General features: G+C 47.4%; 2 protein-coding genes across 2 annotated transcripts; both read left to right on the top strand.

The window, feature by feature from the left end:
- Positions 1-266: 266 nt before the first annotated feature.
- On the top strand, positions 267-9,384 carry atmA (DNA-binding protein kinase TEL1; the record flags this gene model as incomplete). Its single annotated transcript, XM_058461637.1, has 7 exons — positions 267-345; positions 408-450; positions 514-1,857; positions 1,913-6,748; positions 6,799-7,189; positions 7,243-8,304; positions 8,401-9,384. 7 exons carry the CDS (start codon positions 267-269, stop codon positions 9,382-9,384), a joined length of 8,739 nt encoding a protein of 2,912 aa, XP_058322214.1.
- A 972-nt stretch (positions 9,385-10,356) lies between these two features.
- Positions 10,357-11,929, top strand: N7508_003570 (uncharacterized protein; the record flags this gene model as incomplete). Its single annotated transcript, XM_058461636.1, has 4 exons — positions 10,357-11,207; positions 11,257-11,664; positions 11,725-11,866; positions 11,918-11,929. The coding sequence occupies 4 exons, from the start codon at positions 10,357-10,359 to the stop codon at positions 11,927-11,929; spliced, it is 1,413 nt and encodes a 470-aa protein (XP_058322213.1).
- Positions 11,930-12,638: the final 709 nt, after the last annotated feature.

Below are 12,638 nucleotides of genomic sequence, written 5' to 3'. Positions count from 1 at the left end.
CATTATAACATCAATAGCCCAACCCTGGTTTTCAAGGTACACTATAGGGCGATTATAAATATCCATGGTTAAAAAGTTGATTGTTGACTTTCTGCCAGACAAACAAGCTCCAAGGCCTCCGTGGGCGGTCATGACATACTACTCCACACGTCGCGCTTATCAACTTCGATTGCGCAGAATGACAGATTGATCTGAGATGCTTCTTGGATCTGGTGAATGAAGCATAGAGGTCTCCGGATTCACCAGCTGCCCGCTGCTGTGACGCCATGGCGGAGATATTTCTCGACAAAACAATCAGCTTGCTGTTATCGGACAAGCAAAAGGCGCGCTCAGATGGCTTAGCAGGTGTGTCTCCCATCTGAAGACACATGCATAAAGTGCGAATACTAATTTTCTGCCACATATAGATTTAAAGCACATTCTTCAACAGAACAAGAAGAGCTCCAAGCTGTACGCCGCCCCGAAAATCCCCCGGATGACGAAATAACTAACGCGAAAAATCCCTTGGGTTAGGCAAACCCTCAATGATAAAGCCTGTCATAAGATCTTTGAGTCCCTTTTCCGATTTGTTGCAACTGAAAGGTTGGCATTCAATCGCACGTCGAATTCTAAAAGCGCTTCTGCATCGCGGCTCTCAACATGTGCTTCTGTACTCCGAATGGCAGTCGACCTCTTTTTGAGGAATGTGAGGATCAAAACGGTCCGAGCAATTGTTGACCATATCATAGAAACCATTCCGATCCCTGGGGAAGGCCTGTGGGATCATCTGAGTGCAGACTACACCAAATGTTTGGCGTCGCTTCTACATCACCGCCCACATGCAGAGCATCTTGATGGGGAGGACTGGGAGAACATTTTAAGCTTTTGCCTTGCTGGCATTAGTCTTAAAGAGAATGAAAGTCAGTTAAGTATTCAAAGCGGTTATCTGTCTGCCCTCGAAGATCCGGATGCCAGCGACAGCCGTTCGACTCCTTCGCGAATGACCCCTGCCTCGGCCAGCAGAGAAAATCATGGCAGCAACAGAAATGTTGACGAGGCACTTGTGCTTTGTATCCAACTTCTCACATCTGTGCCCAACCCTCCTATTCAAAACACAGCGAATAGCATCCTTCATGGACTGGTTGATTTTGTCAAGTCGCCTTCAATTGTAGCTGGAAATACGCACCAGCTCTCTTTCAGTAGCATCAATGCAGTCATTACCAAAGTCATGTTTGATCAGACCGAGCTTGTCCGCTCATCTCTGTTGAGCCTGGTTCCAGTAATCCGCCGAGTGTGGTTGTCCACCAAGCTACAGGCCCTCAAAGATGAGTTGATTGTCACTTTAATGCTTTCTATGATCATATTGGTGGACACAGCCCGGAGAGATCCCTCCGAATCTTTGGCGCATGATGTGGAAGGATTAGCGAATTCACTGCACTCGGAGTATGTGAAGCGTTCCCAAAAAGACGCCCTCCAGGCCGACGATATAATCTTCTACGAAAATGCGACTGCAGAGCAGAGCCAGCCAATATATGGGCCTCGTCTTGGAAATACAAGATCGGAATTCAACTGGACCCTTATCTGGATCATTGCAGAGCTATTGAAGCTCTCAGAGAACATCAACATTCGTGTCAAGAACCCTGGATCACAACGTGGAGAATCAAATAAAAGACAGCGCTTCAGCTCTCAGCTTCAGGATGTTCTCCGTGATTCGATCTCTGCGACAAGCACCCGAAGAATCTGTGCATTGCAGCTTGTGCCTTTCCTTGAACCCAAGCTCGACACAGAAACCAAAACCGCCATTTTCAAGCGGCTCGTTTTAAGCATCACTGACGACCACGCTTCTGTTTCATACTGGACAATGGTTGCTTTGGCAAGGTATGTTCCTCTCATTTCCGTATGCATCGCTTCGAACTAATTATGAGACAAACAGCATTGCAAGCGGAGCAACTGCAAAGTCGCCGGAGCTCAAAAGCCAATGGCCAAGGGTGGTCGACTTGACTGCACATGCATTCTCTTCCCCAATCACATCAAGAGCTGCGTGTAACCTAATGAGCGTGGTGCTCCAGTCTGGCCTATTGGAGTATTCAGAGGCAATGGAAACGACACGTTTAATTCTGTCTTCTGCCAGTTTAAATGGACCAGCTGCCATATCAGACTCATCGCTTAGACTTTGGGCGTTTATTGCGCAGTCGAGGACACAACTGGATCCTGGATCAGCCCAAAAGGCCTCGATGCAGATCTGCGGCTGGCTTAGAGACGTTTGGACTGTTGGCTCTGTGACTGATCGCATCCAAACGGCTCGAGTAGCTCTATATGCTCGCCCTCTGGATCTACTGACCCTTTTCTTTTCATGTACTAATCGCCCTTTCTCTATTTCCCCACACCAAGTGAAAAAATCCACAGATCTCTCGGGAAGCTTCTCAGGAGGTCCAACAGGCCCGATCACTCGCAAGTGGTTCTTTTTCCATGAAAATCGCGAATTGTTGGAATATGCCTTTCATACAGATTCCTCCACTGCCACCCACCATGCCAACCCCTGGGCTTCACAGGAATCATGGTGTTTAGAACAATACTCTCGGCAGGACCCTGATGATGCTGTGGTCTTGGATTTGCTTCATGCGAGATGTGAGACATTCTCGCAAGCATGGCGCGTCATGAATGAGGATAGATCAATAATATCTCCGGAGAATCTGCAGGTCCTGGTGTCCTTCTGTATTGTGGTTTCGCTTTTCACGGCATGTCTCCCCCAATCGGTGAAGACTCGATCACAAGATTTGAAACAAAATTGTCGGACCCTATGGGATGCCATATGTAATTTCCTGGCAACGCATGAACCAAGATTCATTCATCCATGTTTGGAATTGCTATCACCTCTTCTTGGTCCTTTGCTGGGCCCTGGTACTTCTTCCACCATCCGGGGTAGCCTCAAGGAGCTTTTTACTCCACTTTCCAAAGTCCTTGAACAGCTTCGTCAAACCTCAAAAGCCCATTCTTCTGAAGAATATGATCCCATGGACTTGGATGACTGCTTGATGAATGATCAAGCTCAGTTGACAATCGACCAGACAATCATTTCCACAAATCGGAATGCTTCGTCGTTGTTTCTAGATCCCATCACCTTCCAACTATATGTGACCATCCAAATATCGATATTTCTAAAGGCCGAGGCAGACTCAAGCTCTGATCAACCACGAGGATCAGGTCTGGTTAAATACCTGACAAGCCTCGATGAAGCTGATCTCTTGTCCGCCCAGAACTTGCTACCCGAGATCTACCGGCAGTGCTCAGACTTGGCGCCCTCCAAATTGCTATCGATCTTGGAAGACTTGGGCGAAAAATGCTTACAATCATATGAAATGGAGCGATGTGAAGCTTCACATTGCATTTGCATTCGCATGATGGCGAGCTTTGTCAATTCCTGGACAAACGGCCTCGATGAGAACTTGAGGGATTCAGCCATGGACTTGTATAGTTGGTTCATTGAAGTGCTCTTGGTCCGAAAACGAGCTTCCCCAAAAGCCTACATTGCATTGGCAGAACTTGTCCGAGGCGTGCTTGGCACTTCCCCCTCATACGGCACTGAACAGTCTCTTCCTTCTCCAAGAACAAGCCTATTCACCATCCTGCGAGAGGGTGACGTTCAGGTCAAGTTTACCGTTGCCAAATTCATTCCAACACTGTTTGAGCGCTTCCTTCTTAAAGACCATGACGCTATCTTTGATGACGTTCTGGAAAGCTTGCCTCGTGACCCAGAATGGATCGAAGGTATCGCAGTCCGCCTTTTTGTGCTTTCTCAACTAGCTTCTCGGTGGCATACCTTGCTTCGCAGAAGTATTTATCATCTGTTCGAAACTCCAGCTCAAGTTTCTTCGTCTCTATGGTACGCTGAACGATGCGTTGTCTCTGTCTCCCAGAGCCTTGGTCTGCGGGATGCAAAAGAACTATTCCGATTGTTCTCATCTCAGATATTGTATACCTGGACCGAGACCCAAAGCATAATGGCGATGCCATTCAGTATATTTGGATACGATAGCCTTGAGGAGATGTTGATTGACGTCAAGGATGAGATCGTTGGGCAAATGATGATGCGCGCCAAGGAACAGGAGACAATTGAACTGGCAGAGCATCTTGACGTGCCGCATCTCGAACTTTTAGTGGGCTCTTTCCACAAGGCAGAAGCATACAGCATTGCACGGGATATCTGCACACCTCCAGGACATGGCAGTCAGCCCAAAGGAGTCGAGATTCGGCTCAGAAAACTGCTAGGTCCAGATCAATTCATGGCACAGGTCGAGAACCAGTTTCCGTCCATTGTTGCAGTCTTTTTCAAGTCCCTCGACTACTATGACCAAATTGAAAGGGCATTCTCCAAGCGTGCAAGCTTTGGCTCTGCCCACGATATCCAAACGCAAATCACCAGCAAGAGTGCATCTCAAAACGTGCTGCCTGCAAATCAACAGCCCTCATTCCGAGCGCGATATCTGCTAGATGAGCTCGAGTTCCTTTGCAAACGCACTGGATTTGAACTTGAATCAATATGGACGCCCTCACTGGTCTCTTTTGTCTGCCGCTTGCTTCTTGAATCAATACACCCTGCTCTTGGCTCCCTTCATGCTTGCTCTGTCATTCGCAAAATACGGATTCTTGTATGTGTGGCTGGTTCCATGATTCTTCAAGACTATCCACTGGAGATGACCCTGAACTCCCTTCGGCCCTTCCTATGTGACGTTCACTGTTCCGAGGATGCCCTTGGGATCTTCTGGTATCTGCTTGAAAATGGAAAGCCATACCTACAAAAAAACCCAGGATTCGCTGCTGGAACTGCTGTCTCAACCCTGGTTACTCTCCGCAAACTTTTCCTATCTTCTCCGGAAAATACGACCCAGGAAAGCCAGTTTAGGAAGGTGCTGTCAAGCACCCAAAAGTTCCACCAATGGCTAATAGGCCTCTTTGAAGACTTGCTTTCTTCGGACTGGGACACAAAGACGAAACAGTCATTTGATAAGCTAGTGAGCTTAGCTAACCAATTTTCGACGTCCAAGGATTCCTCAGATGGGCACATCGGGAAAGATTTGGTCTTCGAGGTGCTCAAAGACCGCGATTCTGCAACAACATTACTCAGCAGGCCTGTAGCCGATCTTGTTTTATCGCTTTTATGTCCTGAGTTCGGGGCTTCTGATGCCGATGATAGGTCTCTAAACGAAGATGTGGACCCTGCTTCACATGTTGTCTCGCTGTGGCATACGCTGCACAATTTCAATGGCGGGCCTCAATATCGACTGTGGGCTGCCCGGGTCATTGGACGATCCTTTGCTGCCACTGGCAAGATCAATCAACTTCTTCTACGAGAGCAGGATCTCTCATTATTTGAAGATGCTGGACCTTGCTTGTCATCCGATATTTTCTGTCACTCGAAAGCCAGGATTCTCCGGGTCTTTTGTGACATGCTGCACAATCAAAATCATCTAGAAGCTGGCTTGGTTGAACGAACCTTGCAGCTCATTGTGAGTCAGATCGCAAACTTCCCAGATTACCAAGGTTGTGGCGATGTGGTCCCTGAATCTTTGATGAAAGCACTCATCTGGAGCCCATACAACTGCCCTGTCATTGAGCTCTCAACCCTGGAGGAGGAAAGATGCAATAAGACGACAATAAGCCTGTCTGGGGTCTCAGTTGCGGAATGGGCTCGTGATGTTTCTCTGTTTTTGTCGACCGCTGCCTTGGAAGATCCTGTTATCGGGTCTCTTCGCAAGATTCTCAACGCTGCCTCTGGTCTAGCGGTACAGTTGTTGCCGTATGTGGTTCACGATGTCTTGCTTTCGGAGCGAGACAAAAAAGGAGACCAGGGAGAAATTCGAGAGACTATTTCTGCCGTATTTAAAGAGGTCTTGTGTGAGGTATCCGAGAATTTGTTACCTCACGCACAGCTTGTGATAAGTTGCATTCTCTACCTTCACAATCAACCGGTCCCGGATGAATCGACCATTGTCCAACGCAACAAATGGCTTGACATCGACTTTGGGAAGGCGTCTTCTGCTGCACATCGTTGCGGGCTACAGAAAACCTCCCTGCTGTTCCTCGAGATTCAAGCCTCCAAGGTGGTTTCGGGGTCCCGTCGATCATCTGTCGTCAAATATGAGCTACCAACTGCTTTGCTTCATGATATTTACAAGAACATAGATGATCCAGACTTGTTCTATGGTATACAGCAAAGTTCATCGCTGACCAGCGTGATGGAACGACTGGAGTACGAAAGCTCTGGGTTTAAGAATCTCCTGTTCCAGAGCGCGCAATACGATAGCGGGATACAGATGTCAGACAGTGCAGACTCCTATGGAGTTCTGAAAGCACTGAATGCAACAAATCTCCAAGGAATTGCCAACACAATGCTTTCCGCTTCCAGCAGTGCAAAAGATTCCCCTGTGGCAGTTGATAGCATGTTGCAAGCAGCCACCAGCCTTCAACAATGGGATATTCCGGTGTCCCCCTTGGATACATCGGCATCAGCAACCGTCTTCCGAGCCTTCCAAAGTCTCAACACGTCTGGTTCTCTACTTGAGGTCACCAACTCAGTCGAAAGTGGACTATTGACTACCCTTGATTGCCTCATAGAAAACGGTCGTTCCGCCATCCAGTTGCGCACTTCGATGCGTGCATTAGGTATTTTGACCGAGATCAGTGACACGCTACATTCCTCGAGTCCTGAAGAGATAGACGCTGAGTGGAAGAAGATAATGACGAGAAGCAGCTGGCTGAGAACTGAAAGGTAATTCTTCGACTACTATGCGACTATTGAACTCATGCTAACCGGAGTAGCTATCATGAGGTTGGCGAAATCTTGTCGTGGCATGAGGCATTGTTCTCATCGGTTAGGAAAAACGATGTCCTGAAGTCACCATCACAGCTGAGCCTCGGGAATTCACGTTTGCTAGAAGCGAAGGTCATTCGTCAATCGTTGGAAGTAACAAGAAGCCACGGAATTTCCCAGGCGTCGTTGAAATCTGCAATGAACCTTTCAAAGCTGGCAGAACCATGTGCAGCTTTGGGTATGAACATTGAAGGAGCCGCAAAGTTCGACCTCGCCAATGTTCTTTGGGACCAAGGTGAAATGACTGCGTCTATTCGCATGCTTCAACATTTGAAGGACCAAAACGATCTCCATAACCAAGCAATTCCACTCAGTCGCGCTGAACTGCTTGTTACTTTAGTAAATTTGTACTCACCTCGATTATTTTTATCAACTAACTTGCTTTGATTTAGGGTCATCATGTCGCCGAGGCACGCTTGGAAAAGCCCGATTCCATTCTCCAAGACTACCTTTACCCTGCGGTTAAGGAACTTAGAGGAAGTTCCGACGGAGAGGAGGCTGGTCGAGTCTATCATGGATTCGCAACCTTCTGTGATCAACAGCTTCTAAATCCCGATGGACTAGAAGATTTCAAGCGAGTGGAGCAACTCCGTGACCGCAAGGAGAAAGAAGTCCTTGGCCTTGAGGAGATGATGAAGGCCGCCACGGGCAAAGAGAGGGAGTATTTGAAGAACTACCGTGCTAAAGCGAAACAATGGTTTGACCTTGACGATCGTGAGTACCAAAGATTGCTGCGAAGCCGAGAGGCGTTCCTCCAACAATGCCTCGAAAATTATCTTCTGTGTTTGAGAGAAAGTGATACCTACAACAATGATGCTCTGCGTTTCTGCGCACTCTGGCTCGACAAGTCAGACGCCAAGACTGCAAATGTGGCTGTCTCCCGATACCTTGATGAGGTACCCAGTCGCAAATTTGCACCTTTGATGAACCAGCTATCCTCTCGTTTGCTTGATGTCTCTGATGACTTCCAATCAATTCTCACGCAATTGATTTTTAGAATTTGCATCGAGCACCCCTTTCATGGAATGTACCAAATCTTCGCCAGCAGCAAGTCCAAGGGAGGCAAAGACCAGTCGTCCGTCTCCCGCTTCAGTGCTGCAAACAAGCTTGTCGAGCGTCTCAAAAATGACAGCCAGATTGGTCCCACCTGGGTTGCTGTGCATAATGTGAACATCAGCTATGTACGATTCGCAGTCGACAGGCCGGACAGCAAGTACAAGAGCGGCGCCAAGGTTCCATTGAAAAACCTCGCGACAGGACAGCGCCTTAGACAAGATGTTAATACTTATAAACTGCCACCACCTACGATGAAGATTGAACTCCGCGTGGATTGCGATTATAGTCAAGTTCCGACGGTTGCCAAGTTCTCCCCTGAGTTCACCATTGCCTCTGGTGTCAGTGCGCCGAAGATTGTCACTGCTGTTGCTTCTAACGGCGAGCGCTATAAACAACTGGTGCGTATTATACCTCTTTCTGTGGTTCCCTCAATATTCTAGACCTTCTGGTTGCATTTTAATCGTTGATTGGAATTTAATTGACCAAATAAACAGTACAAGGGAGGAAATGACGACCTGCGGCAAGATGCTATCATGGAACAGGTTTTCGAGCAAGTCAGCAGTCTCTTAAAAGACCATCAGCCTACGCACCAACGGAAGCTAGGTATTCGGACCTACAAGGTTCTTCCGTTGACCTCCAATGCGGGTATCATTGAATTCGTCCCCAACACCATTCCCCTTCATGACTACCTGATGCCAGCGCATCAAAAATACTTCCCCAAGGACATGAAGCCCAATTCCTGTCGCAAACACATTGCCGATGTCCAGACCAGATCCTTTGAGCAGCGCGTTAGGACCTATCGACAAGTCACCGAGCATTTCCATCCCGTGATGAAGTACTTCTTCATGGAGAAGTTCAACAACCCAGATGACTGGTTCAGCAAACGACTTTCCTACACTAGGAGTACAGCCGCAATCTCAATTCTTGGCCACGTCCTGGGTCTCGGTGATAGGCACGGACACAATATCCTACTGGACGAGAAGACCGGTGAAGTCGTGCATATCGATCTTGGAGTTGCATTTGAGCAAGGCCGCATTTTGCCTGTTCCCGAAGTGGTCCCCTTCCGTCTGACACGCGACCTAGTCGATGGGTTTGGAATCACCAAGACCGAAGGTGTCTTCAGGCGCTGCTGTGAGTTTACCCTCGAGGCACTCCGCCAAGAATCCTACAGCATCATGACCATCCTCGATGTGCTGCGCTACGATCCGTTGTACAGCTGGACTGTCTCGCCGTTGCGTATGAAAAAAATGCAGGACAATCAAGAAGCTGGCGACGGGCCTCCAATACTATCTGGCGCTGGTGTGACCGATACCTCTTCGAGGAACGAGCCCAGTGAGGCTGATCGAGCCTTGACCGTCGTAGCCAAGAAATTAAGCAAGACTCTCAGTGTCACTGCTACTGTCAATGAATTGATTCAGCAGGCAACCGATGAGAGGAATCTTGCTGTGCTATACTGTGGCTGGGCGTCCTATGCTTGAAATGGTGTAAACAGATTTAGTTGATACTATGAAACATACATATCCTTTGCATAACATACATAATTTACATCCCGAATTTCTTCATCATTCCTGCTGTATCTAAGGGAAATTAAGGGCCCAAAATACCCTCATTGCTTAGGTGTCGGATCTGCCTCGGTTCGGTGAGTCCGAGAGCCTCCGTTTATCCATGCCTGCCTCGATTCCGTATGTAATCGACCCCTATTAAATCCATGGATACCATCGGGCTCAAGGACCAATTGGTTCAAAGCTTGCTGCTACTGGCTACTGCCTAGATGAATACCTACAAGTAGGTATACTCCATGTTGGTATATGCCATGCCATGTAGGTAACCGCCATGTAGGTATAGATCCTGTGGGTATATGCCGATTTTGCATAATGCGATCATTGTAATTGGCAGGTTTCACCTTGAATGAGATGCCTAGCACCTTGGCATCTACTAATCCATAATTATTCAGTGGGGGACTTGGGATGATGTTAGACTTGTGTTGTATTTCGCTGGAAATCTTGCCTAGCTTCCAACGGTACAGTCTTTGATCTCTTAGATTATATTTAACTTGCTTATACGCATCTATGGGTTTAGAATTGAGACAGCCCCGGTGGAAGGTATTACCCCTGAATAATTCGTGAACTAGGCTTCGCCGAATCCTAGTCAGAGTCCAAAACTACGTTGGCTCTCAAATTCTGAGCAGTCAGTAAATCTCGCCTTACTTGTCTCAGAATACGACAGGGGCTCATATTATGTGGAGAACTCTTTATTGCATGTAATTCCCGAATTGGATTATTTCGAAAAGCCGGCTGCATAAACTTAGCATCGGGGATTCCCTACATAGATCCCATTGAAGCTGGATCTCCATATAATCACCTGACTCGTATTATAAAATCAGGGTACAAGTATCATTATATTATTTAAATTAGAGCATCTCTCTGCAGTCTTCACTCATTTCGCTAGCCATGGCTGTCAAACAGAGAAATCCTGCTGTTGCCGTCCTAGCCAAGGGGGGCGACGAAAATGGATCAACTACAGCAAAAAAGTTCACCGATGGCGCCTCAGATGAATTCGAGTTTGGCGGTTCCCTTGGTGTGATGCTTTTGATGATTGGCTTTCCTCTGCTGATGTGGTATATGTGGGTTGGAGCCACATACTACGATGGCATGCTTCCTCTGCCCGAGTCGAACCAGACTTGGGCTGACTTTGGCCGTCACCTGTGCCATTTGGTCTTTGAGGGAGCCTATCCATCCGCAAAAGCCTGGGGTATCTTCTGGACATTTTTCATCCTGGAAGCAGTCATGTACTGCTACATGCCTGGAGTCTCAAACTTTGGCCGACCATTGAGACATGAAGGCGGCAAGAGACTTCCTTACTATTGCTCTGCATATTGCAGCTTCTACGCAACACTCTCCATTGCTGCTGTCTTACATGTTACTCGCGTGTTCCCACTATACACTCTGATCGACGAATTTGGACCTATCATGAGTGTCGCTATCCTCTCTGGCTTCCTCAACAGCTTCATCGTCTATGTCCAAGCTATCATCCGCGGAAGAACCCACAGACTTTCTGGGTCTCCCGTCTATGATTTCTTCATGGGTGCTGAGTTGAATCCCCGTATTGGCATTTTGGATTTCAAAATGTTCTATGAAGTCCGGATCCCGTGGTTCATTCTGTTCCTCATCACCTGCTCCGTGGCTGCTCGCCAGTATGAAAGGTATGGCTATGTCTCTGCCGAAGTGATTTTCTTGGCCGGTGCACATTACTTGTACGCGAACGCTTGTGCCAAGGCTGAGCAGATGATTATAACCAGCTGGTAAGTCAATCATGATCATCTATCAACGATTCAACCTTACATTGAATAGGGATATGTACTTCGAAAAGCTGGGATTCTTGCTCACATTCTGGAACTTGGCCGGTGTGCCCTTTACCTATTGCCATTGTGCTCTTTACTTGGCCAACCACCACCCATCGGAATATCAGTGGAACCGCTATACCCTCGCAGTATTCTCAGCGCTGTATCTCTTCTTTTATTGGATGTGGGATAGCGCAAATGGCCAAAAGAACGCATTCCGTCACCGGGCAAGAGGTCAGCTCGTCAAACGGAACACGTTTCCCCAAGTGCCATGGCAAGCTATTGAGAACCCCAAAACCATCGAAACAGATACCGGCGATCATCTCATGGTCGACGGTTGGTTTGCGATTATTCGAAAGCCAAACTATGTCCCTGACATGTTCTTTTCTATGTCGTGGGGTCTGATCACTGGTTTCAAGTAAGTTTTTCTCCGCATGTCGAAGCATGCCAAAGTAACTGTGCTAACTCTCTTTTCAAGGAGCCCATTCCCTTGGTTCTATTTCATCTTTTTCATGATTATGATCATCCACCGCACTAATAGGGATACCAACAGATGTCGTAGGAAGTACGGCGAGGCCTGGAAGCGCTATGAGCGGGAAGTTCCCTACTTGTTCATTCCAGTGAGTTCATTATGCCGACCCGATATAGTGAAAGTTGCTGACATTCCCAAGTATGTGATTTAATTGGCGTGCCAACTGAGCATTGACTGTCCTCTTTCCTGTTGCAATGTGGAGATATTCGCGCGCATTCAGGCTGGATTTGACTGAAACTTCCTGGTGTCTTGGATGGGGGAGTCTCGCGTTCATCTCTTTTCATTTATCGCTCTGGGTCATCTGTGCATGTTTCAGCCTCCCCGTTGCATACGAAGACTTTTGCAATAGCATACCTCATAGATGATAGATGGAATTGGGACAAATTTGTTATGCTATTCTTGATGAAGAAGGAGCTGGAATGATCTCTGCTCAAAGCTCAATAGATGCTACAGTCCGATTTAAAGGTGACGACTTGGGGAAAGGAAAGCCATTGTCTTGCCAGAATACCGGAGATGAAGATATTTGAAGATTACGGCGCTGAGACATTAGTGGAATCTGAGAACTTTTAGGAAGGTTCTGGAAACAACTGAATGTTGATACACACTAATTATCGACGATGCTTTACTGGTGTTCCCAATGTTTCCAATACAAAGAGGTGTCTTAGGTATGACAGCATAGCTTTTATGACCAAAATGCGGCGTCTGCATTAGGGCTATTTGATGCATGTTCGTGCCGACAATTTTAATTGTGTGAAGGTAGTTGTGTGAAAAGACTTGGGCTGTTATAGTAGGTCATCTTCGGCACCGGCCAATCACAGGTATCACAACACACTTTTGGGGACCTTGAGGGAATCTAGCAG

Source organism: Penicillium antarcticum, assembly GCF_028974205.1.
Source record: "Penicillium antarcticum strain IBT 31339 chromosome Unknown utg000003l_segment0_segment0, whole genome shotgun sequence".
In the NCBI taxonomy this organism is placed as follows: Eukaryota; Fungi; Ascomycota; class Eurotiomycetes; order Eurotiales; family Aspergillaceae; genus Penicillium; species Penicillium antarcticum.
The sequence above is the reverse complement of the archived record's forward strand: the minus strand, read 5'-3'. Positions and strand labels throughout refer to the sequence as shown.